Source organism: Littorina saxatilis, linkage group LG4, assembly GCF_037325665.1.
Source record: "Littorina saxatilis isolate snail1 linkage group LG4, US_GU_Lsax_2.0, whole genome shotgun sequence".
Classification (NCBI taxonomy): domain Eukaryota; kingdom Metazoa; phylum Mollusca; class Gastropoda; order Littorinimorpha; family Littorinidae; genus Littorina; species Littorina saxatilis.
The window spans coordinates 66431037-66451193 of NC_090248.1; the positions used below are offsets into that span (position 1 = coordinate 66431037).

The following is a 20157-nucleotide window of genomic DNA, read 5'->3' on the forward strand; positions in this document are numbered from 1 at the left end:
GGACCGTCCGGAATCACTGGAGACACGTGTGGTTCAGCGACGAGTCCTACTTCCTGCTCCAGCGACATGATGGTCGGAGGAGGGTCTACCGGAGAGTAAACGAACGTTACGCGCCCAACTGTGTGGATGAGGCACCCGTTCATGGTGGTGGAGGCGTCATGGTGTGGGGGGCGATCAATACCGCTGGAAGGAGCACCCTGGTGCACGTCCAAGGGCGCATAACTGCCCAGCGATACGTGGAGGAAATTCTGCTCCCACACGCCCTTCCTCTTCTGGCTGACCAGGATGCCATATTCCAACAGGACAACGCTCGCCCGCACACAGCACGACTCACCACCCAGTTCCTCACCGACCACCATGTCCAGGTGCTTCCCTGGCCATCCATGTCGCCAGACATGAACCCGATAGAACACCTCTGGAATGAATTGGACAGACGTGTGCGCAGGCGAGAAGAAGCGCCGGCAAATCACCGCGATCTATTGCAGGCACTTCAGGAGGAGTGGGACACCATCCCACAGCAAGATATCCGGCATCTGATCCAGTCCATGCCCAGAAGGTGCCGGGCAGTTGTTGCTGCTCAAGGCAGTCACACCCCCTACTGACTTGACAGCCTCGGCACCCAATCGTATTGATTGACTGATTGATTTGAAGATGCAAATGAACTGTGTGTGCATTCAACTGTGTCCATACCAAATTTCAAACAAATAATCTAAATATTGGATTTTTTGTTAATTTTTTCGAAAAATAAAACAAATTTGGCAAGTAGCAACTATGCGTTTCTTTTTTTGAACAGTATAGTAGGCTGGTGTGACTGAAATTGTGTATGGTGCACTTTCTTGATATTTGTACAATGGAAAAAGAGACATGTTTTTTTGTAATGACTTGTAATTTTATCAAAATAAACATGCATTGTACGGTGGAATTTACTGTACTGTACACATGGACATTTCTTTCTGCGCAAGTTTTTGTGTGTGTGTGTGTAGTGTATCACCAACACAACGAACACTTCACAATGTGTGTGTGTGTGTGTGAAATCCATCACCACAACAAATGTTCACAAGATGTGTGTATGTGCCTTAGTGTTAGTAAGTGTGTGTGTGTAAGTGCGTGTGTGTGTAAGTGCGTGTGCCTTTGTGTGTAAATGTGTGCCTGTGTGTTTGCATTTGTGTGTGTGCCTTTGTGTGTAAATGTGTGTGTGCCTTTGTGCGAGTGTGTGCCTTTGGGTGAAAGTGTGGGCAACGACAAACCAACACATGTATCTCCCAATCAACACAACAATGAACAAATGGAGACTGTACACTTTAATGACAAATGCAACAGTCGGTAGGTATCATGATGTTGCAACAGTCGGTAGGTAACATGATGTGTATCAGTTTGTGTACATACATGGACATAATGCAACGTGACTTTCACACTCGATCGACATCTAACCACAACTTGCCCAACAAACAGTAAAATCTTATCTTGCAGTAGTATTTACATATATCAATGTAAAAAGCAAACAGAGATGATACCGTAAGAATGGCAGGATCACCCATTTTAAAGCAAGCAAGATACGATAAAAAAAATGAAAATGACTGTACATGTACTGGGTAATAAGTGACCATGTCACAATCACCGACAATCAGTGGAAGCTAAAGTCAAAATCATTTCGATCTTGACAAATAATAAAGCTAATAATAATAATGCATGTTCATTTATTTTTAATATACTTTCTTATGTGATAACCAATGTGCTGTATTTTCTCAGGACAAAGAACAAATGTTTATTTTGAATGTTTTATGTATGTTATTATTACGGACACAAACGCTCAGCAATGCAATTTCTCTTTTAGAGATTAATAAAGTTATTGTATTGTATTGTATTGTATTGTATTGTAACGCTACTTATCTGTAGTTCTTATTAAGTTCATGTACCATGTAATCCAGGCAATAGACTAGACTTTAATTAAAAAAATAGAAAAAAAATAAGAGCTCTGCCACTCCACTTTTCTTGCAATATTTTTCTTTGATCAGTCTTTGAATCTTTCTATCTCGAGTTCCTGAGATCAAGGACTCGACAATTGAGCTAATACCATGTTCAGTTATTCATCTAGTTTTATTTTCTGTTCTGTTCACTAAAAAGACCACTAGGTCAACATAACCGTCAATGATTTGTTTTGTCTACAATTAACCATTCCGTCAACTAATCTTTACTTGTTTCTTATTCTTGTGACCGGATCACTCTGCCGAGTATCTGTCCAGTCTGAATCATATCGACCGTAAGAAGTCTGGCAATATATACTACAAAATTTGTCTCAGCTACAACACTGAGTATCTGTCCAGTCTGAATCATATCGACCGTAAGTTCGCCCTGCAGTCCGGACTGACGATCTAACAGCGAACGACAAGAAGAAGATATCGACCGTAAGAAGTCTGGCAATACATTCTACAAAACTTGTCTCAGCTACAACTACAAGTGTTTTACTTTCCAATAATCCACTTGCGTGATTAAAAAAAACAAATCACTTTTGCACCAGCATCAAATCCAAAATGGATGTTTTTTTATGTTTTCCTATCTATCAAACCCCCTTCTTGTTCCCATGTTTACCTGGCAGCCTGCAGATTTACATGATCAGTTAGAGATAAAAGCAAGTATAGTGACCTCCATTCAAAGGCCTATTAAGTTAAAGGCACAAGGCACAGTCTATTCCACTCCCATCTCACACCTGGTCAGGCTGGTGCACGGGACAAGACCAACCCTCCATTTAGAGACATACCCAAACCCCACAGCCTGCATGCTTTCTGAGCAGAGAAGGCATTTTTTTCTGATTTGATTTCTCAAAAGCCACTACAGTGGAACCCCTTTTAAGACCTCCAAAAATGTGAGAAAATGAGGTACCGTCTTAAAAAGGAGTGAGTCTTAAAATGGAGGTCAATTTACAGAGGTTATGAACAGAAAATGTGAAAATCCAAGGTCTTGAAAAGGAGGGGTTCCACTGTAGTGTCAATGTGTGAAATGAATTGACAAACTTCAAGCTGTGCACAGCAAGCAGTCAGGGTGGTGATTTGTGGTAGGTCTCCAAGAGGACGGAAGGTTTTCTCCCATGTAAAAGTCTGACCAGATCTAAGACGGTTGACCAAGTGGTTTACACACGAAGAAGGACTGTGCCGTTGACCTGGTATGCACTGGGACAATAAAACATGTACTGCACTACCATCTCAGGTTCCTGACAGTACATGAAACATACTCACATTTTAAAGGATATGCTGAGCAGTGATTTCAGAAAAAAAGAATATCACATACACAGTCACTTCACCGTTTACAAAGAAGAGAGGTGATACTTGTATCACAGACATATTCTCATTTAAACAAAAAGCTACATGCATGTATACAGTGGAACCCCCCTTTTAAGACCTCCATAAATCTGAGAAAATCGGGTCTTAAAAAGGGGGTAAATTTACAGGTTATGAACAGAAAGTCTGAGAAAACAAGGTCTTCTTCTTCTTCTTCTTCTTCTGCGTTCGTGGGCTGAAACTCCCACGTACACTCGTGTTTTTTGCACGAGTGGAATGTTACGTGTATGACCGTTTTTTACCCCGCCATTTAGGCAGCCGTACGCCGTTTTCGGAGGAAGCATGCTGGGTATTTTCGTGTTTCTATAACCCACCGAACTCTGACATGGATTACAGGATCTTTTTCGTGCGCACTTGGTCTTGTGCTTGCGTGTACACACGGGGGTGTTTGGACACCGAGGAGAGTCTGCACACAAAGTTGACTCTGAGAAATAAATCTCTCGCCGAACGCGGGGACGAACTCACACTGACAGCGGCCAACTGGATACAAATCCAGCGCGCTACCGACTGAGCTACATCCCCGCCCCAAACAAGGTCTTAAAAAGGGGGAAGTCTTGAAATGGGGGGTTCCACTGTACTGATAAAAAGACAGCCCAAGTTTTGATGTCTTTTAGCTAAAGTTTGAAATCTTCCAGCTTTAGTTTGAATGATTTCTTTACTTTGCCCTCAACTAAAACTAACTGGTACTTGGACACTCTTGGCCTTCATACCGTATAACATATTATATGTACACATGTAAAAAAAATAAAGCTGTTCATTTCAGGAAATACCAATTTTGAAAACACACAGAAAGAAATGAGAGCAAGGGGTCTGCACGGAAGTATTCAAATCTCAAACTCTTTCATTAATATGAACCAATGGGGTGAAAAAATACATATATGTGTACAGCTATATTACAAGGACAATGAATGAATTTTAAACTTACGACTGTGAACGTTCCACAGAGAAAGAAAAAAAAACCCAGTCATGTTATTCAATGACAATTTTTAAAAAACAAAAAACTGTTCATTTGAAATTGCACTACATGTACCTTGATAGCCGACAATGGGAGCTACTACTGGTATTGCCCGTTATGCCGCTTGGCATATAGGGCAGCAGGGAGCTACTAGTACTATACTGTACTTCATCTTCATTTTTTGCACACACTTTCTTATGGCACAAGGCAACTTACATAAGTTACAAAGGACCAGACATCATAGTTCCCTTCTTGTGACCACACACACACACTTTCTTATGGCACAAGGCAACTTACAGAGGACCAGACATCATAGTTCCCTTCTTGTGATCACACACACACACTTTCTTATGGCACAAGGCAACTTACAGAGGACCAGACATCATAGTTCCCTTCTTGTGACCACACACACACACACGCACTTACAGGCTCTAACACACAGTAACACACGCACTTACAGGCTCTAACACAGTCTCAAAGAAACATCCTCTTTCTGTCTCAAAAACTACTTTGCACAAAACAGAACTATCATATAAGTATCATTTGGCTCAGTCATGCTCATAGTCATACCTGTGCATTTAACTTGAACCAATTTTGCACACACACACACACACGCACTTGCAGGCAGGCATGGGCTCTGACACACAGTCTCAAACAAACATCCTCTCTCTGTCTCAAAAACTACTTTGCACCAAACAGAACTATCATTTTCCGCAGTCATACTCATAGTCATGCGTGCATTTGACTTGAAAAAAGCACACACACACAAACAAAAAACAACAACGATGCCAGCAAACTACATACCAAATCAACCATATTCTCAAGCTCATAAACAAAATGTTCAAAATAAAGCTCAAAAAGATCAGTCATTTTTCGGATCACACACTCTCATGCCAGTGGGTACCACCAGTCACTGCTCCGTTACATGCAAATTGATGATGTTGAGAACTTGTGTTTTGTACAATTGACTATTTACATTACACTGGGGGTAAGACGTCAGCCTCTTAATCGGAAGGTCGAGGGTTCGAATCCCGGTCGCTGCCGCCTGGTGGGTTAAGTGTGGAGATTTTTCCGATCTCCCAGGTCAACTTATGTGCAGACCTGCTAGTGGCTTATCCCCCTTCGTGTGTACACGCAAGCACAAGACCAAGTGCGCACGGAAAAGATCCTGTAATCCATGTCAGAGTTCGGTGGGTTATAGAAACACGAAAATACCCAGCATGCTTCCTCCGAAAGCGGCGTATGGCTGCCTTAATGGCGGGGTAAAAACGGCCATACACGTAAAATTCCACTCGTGCAAAAACACGAGTGTACGTGGGAGTTTCAGTCCACGAACGCAGAAGAAGAATTACACTGGGGGTGGGGATGGGACTGACGCTGGGGATGGGGGATGGGACTGAGGCTGGGGATGGGGGTGGGACTGACGCTGGGGATGGGGGTGGGACTGTCTGGATTTGTTTGAAGACTGGAGTCATAATATTCTTTACATGTTTTTCTCAAACTACTCAAAGATCTTTTGACACCCTAGAACAGGCAATGCTTTCATGTACACACACAAGCAAACAAAATCTGGATGGACACACATGCTTGGGTGTATGGTTGGCTCAGCACAACCAATGCCACACAGCCTGACTTGGGTGTATGGTTGGCTCAGCACAACCAATGCCACACAGCCTGACTTGGGTCTATGGTTGGCTCAGCACAACCAATGCCACACAGCCTGACTTGGGTCTATGGTTGGCTCAGCACAACCAATGCCACACAGCCTGACTTGGGTCTATGGTTGGCTCAGCACAACCAATGCCACACAGCCTGACTTGGGTCTATGGTTGGCTCAGCACAACCTATGCCACACAGCCTGACTTGGGTCTATGGTTGGCTCAGCACAACCAATGCCACACAGCCTGACTTGGGTCTATGGTTGGCTCAGCACAACCAATGCCACACAGCCTGACTTGGGTCTATGGTTGGCTCAGCACAACCAATGCCACACAGCCTGACTTGGGTCTATGGTTGGCTCAGCACAACCAATGCCACACAGCCTGACTTGGGAAGCACCTTTCATACTTTACATACAAACACTTATTTTCATGCAAATTGTGAAAGCACCTGAAGTGCAATATACTACCTTTCATACTTTACATACAAACACTTATTTTCATGCAAATTGTTAAAGCACCTGAAGTGCAATATACTAACGGCTGTTTCACTATATCAAAAGTGGCAGACCGACTAAGTTTACCTTCCCGTCTGCAAGAGAAGTACATGTAATACAAATTATTTCCACGGGCTATGTTTGCATAAGTTTTTTGATATGGCAGAAAACCCCATGAAATATTCAAACAAAAATACCTGAAGCAATCTACTGATCATTTGAGATCGTTTTCTACGTTTCGCATCGAACCCACTTTCAGTTTTAAAATATCATCAAAATGTTTTCAAGCTCATTTTACTGGCTAAAGAATAATCCAAATCTTTTCAGTAATATTTGTGAATTTGTAAAAAATAACTGTGTGGTAACTAGTATGTCTCCTGCCGAGAACTTGTCAGCCATAAAGACCTTCAAACCAACCATGAAAATCCAGCAAAACAGGATAAGATGCAAGCTTGCACATTTCTGCTAGGACATCTGTCTCCTTTCTTTCCTCCTAAATTCCATTTGTCAAGATGAACGTAACAAAATACTGTGACTGTTTGTGCTACTTCTGCAGTCTTGCCAAGGTTTCCCACACCCCTCTAGGATAAACACTGTCACTGGTAATACTGGGTTTTTCTTGAGTTGACTACCACTGTACCAGCCACATGTGGACCTAAAAGACTAGCACTAGCACCGATTCACCAACCTCAAGAACCACTCTGAGACAGGGATACAGAAGTAAAACTGGGCTGTTCTAGCACTGCCGCCTAAAGGACAATACCCAGCAAACTGTGCTCAATTTTTTTAAGGCCTGATCAACATTTTGTACAACAGAAAATGTTTTAACTTATTTGTATGTGATTTCCATAACCTGTATTTAAACAATGAATGAAATGATCAACTACAGGAATCAGAAAACAAAGTTGTGTATTAACAAAGGGCAGATGTCTCAGTACTTGGAGTGTCAGAAACATCCTTTGTCAGAATTGTCTTCTCCTTTCAGGCAACGGCTCAAGGAACATCAAACATACTTTAACACATCACTGTCTGTTTAACTTTAAGGTTGACAGAGAATTCTATAATTTCACCTTGGTCAATCAACGTTTCAACATACACATGCACACAGAAATAAAGGTAAAGCTCAATGACAATGTATCAGAACAAACTCAGTTAAAACAGACAACCTCATACATGCATAAAGCTGTTCCTCTGCAAACCGCGTTGTCTTTGCTGACCTCAACAATTCCTTGGCTTGACGAATGGCGTAGCTCATGGGCTCTCTTTAGCAATAATCCACAAGATCTGTTAGAACCAAATGAACTAGAACCAAATGAATTAAACGCACACAATCTTCACTCTGCAAAATACACCTTCTTTGCTCAGCTCCAGTACCCAAATAAGGCCTGAGCAGTGGCATAGCTGGCTTTCTTCCCAGCAATCTTGACCAGACAAACTATAAGCACATAACAATTACTCAGCAAAGCGAGCCTTCTTTGCTGGACTGGAGTACTCCTTGACTTTGCGTGTAACGTAGCCGGGTTTCTTGCCGGTGATCTTGATGAATGCGCGATCCAACCTGCGTTGATTAGTGCCGCTCCTGCTGGGAGATCTGCCGACCAGCTTGGCTTTGGGACCGGAACTCCTGCTACTCTTGGCCGACTCCAGCACAGACAACATCTGCATGGGAGACAGACGGTTACGTACGTGACCGACAAGAGAGTGAGGAGTGTTTTGGCGTGGCGACCCGGGGGTAGAGGCTGCTGGGAGCTTGGGACTGTGCTGGGAGCTGCTGGCTTTGGTGTTGTGATCGCCGAACAGGGGCGGGCTGGTCAGCATCGCTGATGACCCTCCCGTCTGTGGCTGTGTCCCTACCTCTGAAGGGAAGCTGGTGGGAGGGGGAGCCAGAGCTAGGCGGCCCACCCTGAACGTGTTCCCCGACCTGAGTACGGCCTTGGTGCCTCCCGTGTCCTGGGAGGGAGATTTGGGGGAGTGATGCCAGTTGAGTCGCGCCTGCTCCATGATGCTGGAGGAGAAGAGGGGGGTCTGCGCCTTGCTGACCAGGAACGGGTTGCCTGTGCCGTCATCATCATCGGGGTCTGACGTTGTGCTACTGCTCCGGGTCTTGTCCTGTGAAACTGTTGCTTCTGCTGCCTTTCTCAAACTTCTTAAATGCTCCAGACCAGCACTGCTTTCCATTTTCTTTCCTTCACTGTTTTTTGCTGGAAGATTACCACGAGAGCGTTTCCTAACGTTACTGCTTTCTGACTCGGTAGCTTTACTGTTTCTGTTCACTCTTTGCCCGGACCCAACTTGAGTCACCTCAGTTTCATGGTCTACTCGCGTTTTCTCTCCAGGTTTGCCACTGCGTAATGTTCTGACAGTACCACCTACACCCGCTGCTACACTTTTTGTGGGTGCTCTCTTTAAGCCATTGGGACTGTTTGAGTTACTGCGGCAATTTTGCCCACTGCTATGTTTTTCTTCTGTTTTTTTGCTCCTATCGGAGCTGTTTGAACTGCTCCTACCATTGTGGCTGGGCCCCTGATGCTGTGGGCTGTGGATAGCTTCGCCAGTGACCGTGCCTTCACCAGCAGACACAGTTTTCTCCGATGGCTGTGTGGAAGCTCGCGTCAATCGTGACTTGACCGTCATGCTTTTAGCTTTTGCACGAGAGTTGGTGGAGGAAGCGTTTGAGCCTGCAGGTGAAACTTTTCTCGCTCGCGTTCTGCTTTCCGCGGGGGCAGAAACAGCCTTCAACAGCAAAGAAGGATCTGTGGGTTCGCTGGTTAAGCTCTCTTTAGAACTTGAACGTGTGCTTGGTCTCTGGACAGTCAGCAGAGATTGTGCGTGATCTTTCGGCAGTCTGGAATCAACACTTCTCTGTGACTGTCCGCTGGTTCGTGAAGACTCTGAATTTTTGCCAGGGGACTGTGCAGGCGGTGACTTGGAGCGATTGCCACGGGGTAGTGGTGACTTGGAGCGATTGCCACGGGCTAGTGGTGACTCAGGGAGGTAGGATCTGAGGTGCGAGGCAGGTGAGTTTCTGTTTGGAGACAGCGTGTTGCTCCTTGCTGAGGACCGCAGGTTGGACGCAGGAGACTCAGGACTGTGCTCCGAGATGAGAGACACCGGAGAAAGGTTGGGCGGAGAGAGGGTGGGCTGGGAGGACATGGATGTTTTGGGCGTGAGAGTGGGTGAAAACGGCAAGTCTGGAGGGGCAGGAGAGACCAGAGAAGAGGAAGAGGAGGGAGGTTTGGACGTGAGGGAAGGGGAATGTGAAGAGCGAGCAGTGGAGGAGGCAGCCTTGTCGGGCGAGCAGCCACACTTGTTGCGCCGAGCACACAGGGAGCAGCAGGCCGTGTTCCTGTGGACGTCCTCCTCAGAGGACACGGTCATGATGGAGAAGCTGTCATCCAGGGGACTGCTGCTCTTGCTGGGGGGAGCATGAAGTCCGGCCTGGGGGGAGGGGATCTCGATCTTCAGAGGTTTCTTCACATCCACACACGTTTTGGACACTGCCTTGCTTCTTTGTGGAGTTTTAAAGCCAGCTGAAGCACCAGACAGAATGGAGTACAGAGTCGGGTAGTTTTCTTTCTCAGTAGAAGCGAGCTTCTTGCCAGCGACTCCTCTTTCCTTCTGAGCCTTATCAGAGGCGGAGGTGGAGAGGTCAACCAGCAGGCTGCGATACACGGTCAGTTTCTGAAGCTGCAGCTCAGCGTTTGCACTCTCTGACACACAGTGACTGGCCAACAGCTTACTGGCCATGTCCGAGCTGCCGTCCTTGCGCTTCAGTCCCAGCAAGCGGTCAATGTCGGTGAAGAGGAAGGTCGGGCCATCAGGGAACACCGAAGGCTGAGGTGTCCTGGGCTTGGGCTGAGTCCAGAAGAGAATCTCGGCGGCCGTCAGTTGTTTGATGGGCACGGTGAACTTGTTGAGCGAAGGCTTCCACTTGTACAGGGTCTTGTTAGACAGGCGTTTGACCACCACCGAGCACCGCTCCACACAGCTGAGCAGCTTCCTGCACTCCGCATTCAGCCCGGTCCTCATTTTCTCACTGAACTCAAACTTGTGAGCACGGGTAAACTTGTACAGGTGACAGTGTGCCTGCTGGCGCAGACGTTTGCTTGTCAGCTTCCAGGTGATGGGGTAGGTGTTTGAACGTATGCGTAGGCGGTCCTGGTACTTGTCTTTGATGGGTGTGCGACAGAACTGCTCAGAGTCGGTGATGACAGGCACGTGGGTCTCAGAGGTCATGTGTTTCAGCACACGTTGACCCAGACCCGAACACACGTCAATGGAGAACAGCGACTTCTTGAGCAGTTTGGGATCGTCGGCATCGTCAGCACTGGAGGCGCTGCTCTCTCCATCGCTCTCCGAGTCCTTTTCTTCGTCGTCCTCACCAGGCGGTTTCTCGGCTTTCTTGTCCGAAGATTGACGCAGGTAGGACAAGCGTCTGCGACTGACTGCTCCCTGGCCCCCACCCCCACCCACAGTGCTAGCGTCGCGACTGAGCTGAGAGATGAGCAGCTTGGGAGTGCGAGGGGTGGCGGGGGAGATGGGGGTCTGAGGCTCCTCAAGGTCGATGGTTTCACACTCGGTGTTGCGGCGTCGAGCCATGCGCAGCTTGCGGGCTTTCTGCACGGGGACCAGGTCCAGTCCGGCTAGGAATTCGCGGTACGACGCTGCCGGCTGGCTGGCGGGATGAAGCGAGCCCCCGGAGGACGAGGTGTCGTCAGAGGCCATGGTCAGGGTGACGGGGCTGGGGACGTCTGAAGCTGGGGGTGTGGACGGTATAGACATGGGGAGGGTGTTGCCACTGCACTGCACCTGAAAATCACACACATTTCTCAGTATTGCTCACACAAATCACCACTGCTTGACTGCAAACCCAAGATATTGCAGGCACAATCTCACTGACATTGTACATGTATGTCTTTCTGAAAGTATCCTTTCCTGAACTGGTCAAATATATTTGATTCCAGCTTCTAAGCAGAAATTCATGAAATAACTTCTCTCTCTCCTTTTGCAATTCTGCTTTCAATGTCACAGTTTCAACTGGGATACCCCTAAGAATGATGATGAAATCTGATGCTACAGCATATTCAGACACATGTAGAATCTCTATTGGTTATTCTTTTGTTTTTAACTTTTGTTAATTAGGAAGAAACTAAAGCTTCTGTAAAACATGTCTAGCAGTGACCAACCTGATGTTTTTGCAGAGTGTCTTTGGAAGAGAACTCTTGGTTACACTGAAAGCACAGGTATATCTCCAGGTATGGCATTCCACCTGAAACATGCACATAAATTGTATCGTCAGTAAATATCCTATCACATAAGACGGTTTACACAGTGTGCTGACTGTTGTGTAAAAAAGAGGCACCAGGCTATCCTTTGCCCGTTGCTCTTCACCAAAGTTTTGACCATCACGTAAGGTAACTGGTAAGGTCAAGTAAGGTAACTGGTAAGGTCAAGCAAGGTAACTGGTAAGGTCAAGTAAGGTAACTGGTAAGGTCAAGCAAGGTAACTGGTAAGGTCAAGTAAGGTAACTGGTAAGGTCAAGTAAGGTAACTGGTAAGGTCAAGCAAGGTAACTGGTAAGGTCAAGCAAGGTAATTGGTAAGGTCAAGCAAGGTAATTGGTAAGGTCAAGCAAGGTAACTGGTAAGGTCAAGCGAGGTAACTGGTAAGGTCAAGTAAGGTAACTGGTAAGGTCAAGCGAGGTAACTGGTAAGGTCAAGCAAGGTAATTGGTAAGGTCAAGCAAGGTAATTGGTAAGGTCAAGCAAGGTAATTGGTAAGGTCAAGCAAGGTAACTGGTAAGGTCAAGCAAGGTAACTGGTAAGGTCAAGCAAGGTAATTGGTAAGGTAACTGGTAAGGTCAAGCAAGGTAACTGGTAAGGTCAAGTAAGGTAACTGGTAAGGTCAAGTAAGGTAACTGGTAAGGTCAAGCAAGGTAACTGGTAAGGTCAAGTAAGGTAACTGGTAAGGTCAAGCAAGGTAATTTGTAAGGTCAAGTAAGGTAATTGGTAAGGTCAAGTAAGGTAACTGGTAAGGTCAAGTAAGGTAACTGGTAAGGTCAAGTAAGGTAACTGGTAAGGTCAAGTAAGGTAACTGGTAAGGTCAAGCGAGATAACTGGTAAGGTCAAACGAGGTAACTGGTAAGGTCAAGCGAGGTAACTGGTAAGGTCAAGTAAGGTAACTGGTAAGGTCAAGTAAGGTAACTGGTAAGGTCAAGTAAGGTAACTGGTAAGGTCAAGCAAGGTAACTGGTAAGGTCAAGCAAGGTAACTGGTAAGGTCAAGTAGGGTAACTGGTAAGGTCAAGCAAGGTAACTGGTAAGGTCAAGCGAGGTAACTGGTAAGGTCAAGCAAGGTAACTGGTAAGGTCAAGTAAGGTAACTGGTAAGGTCAAGCAAGGTAATTGGTAAGGTCAAGCAAGGTAATTGGTAAGGTCAAGCAAGGTAATTGGTAAGGTCAAGCAAGGTAACTGGTAAGGTCAAGCAAGGTAACTGGTAAGGTCAAGCAAGGTAATTGGTAAGGTCAAGCAAGGTAACGTAATGTCATAGTCATGTGTCAATGTTTTCCAAGCCTTTCGACTGTTACTGTGAACTGGAGATCTTGTCCACGCACCAGCACTGTCAACGTTTTGTTACAAAGGTAAAACGAAGATAACAAACATGCAATGGACGCTTTTGAAAGCCTTCCGTGATTGGAGTAAGGCCAGTTCAGTTCACTTTCAGGTTTGATTGGAGTAAGGCCAGTTCAGTTCACTTTCAGGTTTGATTGGAGTAAGGCCAGTTCAGTTCACTTTCAGGTTTGATTGGAGTAAGGCCAGTTCAGTTCACTTTCAGGTTTGATTGGAGTAAGGCCAGTTCAGTTCACTTTCAGGTTTGATTGGAGTAAGGCCAGTTCAGTTCACTTTCAGGTTTGATTGGAGTAAGGCCAGTTCAGTTCACTTTCAGGTTTGATTGGAGTAAGGCCAGTTCAGTTCACTTTCAGGTTTGATTGGAGTAAGGCCAGTTCAGTTCACTTTCAGGTTTGATTGGAGTAAGGCCAGTTCAGTTCACTTTCAGGTTTGATTGGAGTAAGGCCAGTTCAGTTCACTTTCAGGTTTGATTGGAGTAAGGCCAGTTCAGTTCACTTTCAGGTTTGATGAGTAAGGCCAGTTCAGTTCACTTTCAGGTTTGATTGGAGTAAGGCCAGTTCAGTTCACTTTCAGGTTTGATGAGTAAGGCCAGTTCAGTTCACTTTCAGGTTTGATGAGTAAGGCCAGTTCAGTTCACTTTCAGGTTTGATGAGTAAGGCCAGTTCAGTTCACTTTCAGGTTTGATTGGAGTAAGGCCAGTTCAGTTCACTTTCAGGTTTGATTGGAGTAAGGCCAGTTCAGTTCACTTTCAGGTTTGATTGGAGTAAGGCCAGTTCACTTCACTTTCAGGTTTGATTGGAGTAAGGCCAGTTCACTTCACTTTCAGGTTTGATTGGAGTAAGGCCAGTTCAGTTCACTTTCAGGTTTGATTGGAGTAAGGCCAGTTCAGTTCACTTTCAGGTTTGATTGGAGTAAGGCCAGTTCAGTTCACTTTCAGGTTTGATTGGAGTAAGGCCAGTTCACTTCACTTTCAGGTTTGATTGGAGTAAGGCCAGTTCACTTCACTTTCAGGTTTGATTGGAGTAAGGCCAGTTCAGTTCACTTTCAGGTTTGATTGGAGTAAGGCCAGTTCAGTTCACTTTCAGGTTTGATTGGAGTAAGGCCAGTTCAGTTCACTTTCAGGTTTGATGAGTAAGGCCAGTTCAGTTCACTTTCAGGTTTGATTGGAGTAAGGCCAGTTCAGTTCACTTTCAGGTTTGATTGGAGTAAGGCCAGTTCAGTTCACTTTCAGGTTTGATTGGAGTAAGGCCAGTTCAGTTCACTTTCAGGTTTGATTGGAGTAAGGCCAGTTCAGTTCACTTTCAGGTTTGATTAAAGGCACACTCCTTGTGTAAGCGATTTGGATGTGAACACTCAAAATCAACCGTTTTAAAAAAATCAAGCACTGGTCAGCAAAGAAAGGAAATATGCAGCTAAATTAAAGGCAATAGAAAATTTTTCTCGTGCAACCTTTTTGTTGCCTGGATAAGGGGTGGGGTTTAAGTGAGCCCATGACCTGTAAGTTGATAATGTCATCATATCTTCACTGAAATACCAGCAACAAATAATAATTTTATTTTAATCAATCCGATTTCTCACCTTTATGCTTAGGGCTTGAATTTCCACCACTCTGCAACAAAATCAATAATACATTCTGATCACCGTCATTTAATCACACCTGCTCACAGATAAAGCAAATGCAATGGGATCATGTGGCTGGAAAACTGTATGCCAGCCCTGCATGATCTGCTCTGTTAAACCATAGTCATTCCTCATCAAAGCAAAACTCATAACAAAGTTTAAAAATGAGATTAAAATATGAAGAAGAAAAAAGCCACTGTGTATGTATGCATTTGCGCATGTGTGTTTGTCTGACAATACAGTTGGATTTGAAGGCTGGAAACAAAACTTTCCCACCACTTCTTTCATTATTTTACCAAAAAGAACAAGCAAGGCCATACCGTGATATTTCTGTTTTAAAACCTCCCAAAACTAAATCATTTAAATCTTAGGAGTCTTAAAACGGAGGGAAATCTCACACACAGATAAAAAAAATGTCTGAAAAAATGAGGTCTTAATGGAGCTTTCAAATGAAGAGTGTTTCAGCCAAAGTTTTAGTGTACAAAGATTGTTCCTACTTTTGCTGGTTGTTGAGTGCAAGAGCGACTGGGAGGGTTGCTGTTGAGCCAGTCGAGAACTCGCGGCTGAGTCAGCACTTTTGGCTGATTGGGAGTCGACTTTATCGAATGCTGGGACAGGAAGTTGTAGCACTTGAGCACCAAATTCCGAATTGATGTTGAACTTGCGTTCTGAAAGAAGAGAAACACTGCAAACTTCATAGCTAGATGGTATAATGCACGGTGTTAAAAAATAAGCAAGAAACACATGTAAACACAAGCACACAGGTACACATACCAAAATGTCCTGTGCTATTATCAGCTCATTTCTTCTTACTTTCTTTAATAACAACAAAATGCAAGCAATAAAGTTTCACTGCAGAAAAAAACAAGAAGAGCAAACGCTCGATCGAGTCACTTTCGCAGTTCTGAATATTATATGAGGCATCAGATGGACAGGAAGAAATTGCTATTCACAACACAATACAGATGTAAATAATTTGATGTAAAGAATAATCCTATAAAGTTTGAATCAAATCCGATGAATAGTTTCAGAGATATGATATTTCAATTTTTTTTCTTCAAGACATACCTGTGACCTTGAAAAAGGTCAAAGGTCACCAAAGCAGACGTCAAAGTGTAGAGGTCACTGGGAGTCACGTTCACATAAAATTTGAGCCCGGTCACTTTTATAGTTTCCGAGAAAAGCCCAACGTTAAGTTGTGTGTTGCCGAACAGAAAAGGCTAGTTATCTCCCTTGTTTTTCTGATAACGTTCGTAAAAGGCTACAGATGTAAATACTTTGATGTAAAGAATAATCCTACAAAGTTTCAATCACATCCGATGAACTTTGTCAAAGATATAAAATGTCTAATTTTTCCTTTGACGCTGACCTGTGACCTTGAAAAAGGTCAAAGGTCAACGAAACCATCGTTAAAGTGTAGAGGTCATTGGAGGTCACGACTAAACAAAATATGAGCCGGATCGCTTTGATAGTTTCCGAGAAAAGTCCAACGTTAAGGTGGTGTCTACGGACGGCCGGCCGGCCGGCCGGACAGACTAACACTGACCGATTACATAGAGTCACTTTTTCTCAAGTGACTCAAAAAGGAAAACCAGAACTAACAAGGTGAGTTTTATGTCCATATGATATAGTGTTTGAGTGTGTGTTAATGTGTGTGAGTTAGTGTGTCAGAAAGAGAGAGAGAGAGAGAGAGAGAGTGTGTGTGTGTGTGTGTGTGTGTGTGTGTGTGTGTGTGTGTGTGTGTGTGTGTGTGTGTGTGTGTGTGTGTGTGTGTGTGTGTGTGTGCCAGTGTGTGTGTGTAGGGCAGGATTCATGTTCATATGTGACACTACATGTTCATACAAGAAGGGCAAAGCCCATACGACTACATGGTTGACCTTGACCTTCAAATAACTAAACCTAGCAATGACATCATACACTAAGAACTGCTTTACACATTTTTCCTACCAAAATACTTGTGACCTTGACCCAAGGTCAAGGTCATCCAAGGTCATGCAACACAAAGCTGTTAATTCAAGACATAGGAAGTACAATGGTGCTTATTGGCTCTTTCTACCATGAGATATAGTCACTTTTAGTGGTTCACTACCTTATTTTGGTCACATTTCATAAGGGTCAAAGTGACCTTGACCTTGATCATATGTGACCAAATGTGTCTCATGATGAAAGCATAACATGTGCCCCATATAATTTTTAAGTTTGAAACAGTTATCTTCCATAGTTCAGGGTCAAGGTCACTTCAAAATATGTATACAATCCAACTTTGAAGAGTTCCTGTGACCTTGACCTTGAAGCAAGGTAAACCAAACTGGTATCAAAAGATGGGGCTTACTTTGCCCTATATATCATATATAGGTGAGGTATTGAATCTCAAAACCTTCAGAGAAAATGGGAAAAATGTGAAAAATAGCTGTTTTTTAGGCAACATTTATGGCCCCTGCGACCTTGACCTTGAAGCAAGGTCAAGATGCTATGTATGTTTTTTGGGGCCTTGTCATCATACACCATCTTGCCAAATTTGGTACTGATAGACTGAATAGTGTCCAAGAAATATCCAACGTTAAAGTTTTCCGGACGGACGGACGACTCGGGTGAGTACATAGACTCACTTTTGCTTCGCATGTGATTCATAAAAGGGAAAAAGCTGATGACATCAGCTCTTTATTCAGAAGTCACAGCCAAGTTGAGAATATGTCAGCTATGAGAATATGAATGTCAGCTTATGCAATATCCTTAGGTAAATGTCAAGCTATTGTGTACTGGCTCAAAATACTTGATACAAAACTTTTTTGAGTTCAGAATGTAAAATATTATGCTATCCTTTCCGAATGTAAAAACAAACCTTTGCTGTTAAGCAATATATGCTTTTCTAACATAATTCCCATTAATTCCATGCAACTGATCAGTGATCTGTTAAAAATTGTGCAAAAACTTGCCATATGACATTTCAACTCCTTTTTACATTTAGTCAAGTTTTGACTAAATGTTTTAACGTACAGGGGGGAATCGAGACGAGGGTCGTGGTGTATGTGTGTGTGTGTGTGTGTGTGTGTAGAGCGATTCAGAGTAAACTACTGGACCGATCTTTATAAAATTTTTCATGAGAGTTCCTGGGTATGATATCCCCGGATGTTTTTTTTCACTTTTTTTATAAATGTCTTTGATGACGCCATATCCGGCATTTTGTAAAAGTTGAGGCCCTCATTTTTCAATCAAATTGATTCAAATTTTGGCCAAGCAATCTTCGACGAAGGCCGGACTTTGAGATTGCATTTCAGCTTGGAGGCTTAAAAATTAATTTATGACTTTGGTCATTAAAAATCTGAAAATTGTAATTAAAATTATTTTTTATAAAACGATTCAAAATTACGTTTATTGTATTCTTCATCATTTTCTGATTCCAAAAACATATAAATATGTTATATTCGGATTAAAAACAAGCTCTGAAAATTAAAAATATAAAAATTATGATTAAAATTAAATTTCCAAAATCGATTTAAAAACAATTTCATCTTATTCCTTGTCGGTTCCTGATTCCAAAAACATATAGATATATGTTTGGATTAAAAACACGTTCAGAGAGTTCAAAAGAATAGAGATATAGAAAAGCGTGCTATCCTCCTCAGCGCAACCGCTACCGCGCTTTTCTGGATTGTTAATTTCACTGCCTTTGCCACGAGCGGTGGACAGACGATGCTACGAGTGTACGGTCTTGCGGAAAAAATGCAATGCGTTCAGTTTCATTCTGTGAGTTCGACGGAGCTTGACTAAATGTATTTTCGCCTTACGCGACTTTTCTTTCTTGCTTCGCATCATCTATGAAAATCTAGGTTTAAGAAGAAGAGACCTTAAGACTCATTATCCAAGGCATGAAAAAATGACAAAGAGACTTACCACCCCACCCTTCTGCAAGGTTTGCAGCGTCCATGGAATTGTAGAGTGAGGCCACCATTCCGGTCGCTTGGACAGGACGCCGTTTTGCAAAATGGCCACAAGCTGAGGCAGCACATCCTGGAGTTCCTCCTGAACACAATTTTCACACACCATGGGTCAGTTAAAACAGACAGAAACAACGTCTGGCAAGCAGCCCTTAGACAGAGAACAATACAACACATCTTGTAGTTCCTTCCCCCTCAACACAATTTTCACACACCATGGGTCAGTTAAAACAGACAGAAACAACGTCTGGCAAGCAGCCCCTAGACAGAGAACAATACAACACATCTTGTAGTTCCTTCCCCCTCAACACAATTTTCACACACCATGGGTCAGTTAAAACAGACAGAAACAATGTCTGGCAAGCAGTCCCAAGACAGAGAACAATACAACACATCTTGTAGTTCCTTCCCCCTCAACACAATTTTCACACACCATGGGTCAGTTAAAACAATGTCTGGCAAGCAGTCCTGAGACAGAGAACAATACATGGCAACCAATCCTAGGGAGAACACTGGTTCCCTCCTTCTAGGAATACAAAATCTTCAATACAGAGGTACATTTACAGATTGTATGGAAAGAACATCTCAGAGAACAATGTCCTTACAGGGCAGAAACTTGAAAGTGCAGGGTCTTAAAATAGGGTTGCAATCTGCATTGTACTGCCCAATGTCATTTTTCCCAAGCTCCTATAACTTTCAGTCAGCACAGCACCAACCCAAACTCACATTTGAGACAATGACAAAAGGACCTGCTTAAAGGCACAGTAAGCCTCCCGTAAACCATCACAGATACGGTAAGGCTTTTACACACAGTACTAACACCCTTTCATTTAAACACTCACCGATTGAGAACTTCGAATTGTACTGATCTTGTCTTGATGAAAAAATAATTCTTTTATGATTAAAGAATGTTTGTGTAACAAGCTGTCAATTTATTATTTAGATTTTAAAAGTTAGGTCTAGCGCAAAAACGCACCACGGTCCAAAAACATTCTGATAATCATCAATCCACGGCTATGGCCAGTTTACATCGATAGAATGAGACCCGAAGGGAAGTAACTCATTTTTGACCTGAGTTCAGGATGGGTCCAAAAAGTGTTCGAGACAATCTGCAAAATTAATTCTTTAAAAATTGCTCGCTCTTTACGTAGGGCACCTAGGATGTTCCCGTTTGGTGAGCGTTCAAATGGAAGGGTGTTTGTACTGTGTGTAAAAGCCTGACAGTATCTGTGATGGTTTACGGGAGGCTTAGTGTCCGGGCGTGATTTCCGGTATTGAATATTCATAACAGCCGACCAGCACCAAAACGAGGCGCCATTGTTGTAGAGGAGCAAGTCCACGAAAATAAATTCTTTGAAAATTTCTCACGCTCGACAGAAAGCAGCCAGGATGTTCCCGTTCGGTGAGCGTTCAAATGGAAGTATGCTTGTACTGTATATTGTATGTAGACGCTCGGGGAGCTCTGTTATGGTTTACGGGAGGCTTACTGTGCCTTTAATGAAAATTGATAATGCAAAAAATATCCAGTCAC

General features: G+C 43.7%; 1 protein-coding gene across 1 annotated transcript in view; it reads right to left on the reverse strand.

Moving 5' to 3' along the window:
• Positions 1 to 1286: 1286 nt before the first annotated feature.
• LOC138965416 (serine/arginine repetitive matrix protein 2-like) overlaps positions 1287 to 20157 on the reverse strand; it is a 30508-nt gene continuing 11637 nt past the window's right edge. The window contains exons 3-7 of the mRNA XM_070337563.1: positions 18583 to 18711; positions 15186 to 15356; positions 14647 to 14677; positions 11632 to 11714; positions 1287 to 11254 (exon numbers count right to left, since the gene is read on the reverse strand). Coding sequence (XP_070193664.1) covers positions 7898 to 11254; positions 11632 to 11714; positions 14647 to 14677; positions 15186 to 15356; positions 18583 to 18711 — 3771 coding nt within the window. The 3' untranslated portion in view covers positions 1287 to 7897. The remainder of the gene's footprint in view (positions 11255 to 11631; positions 11715 to 14646; positions 14678 to 15185; positions 15357 to 18582; positions 18712 to 20157) is intronic.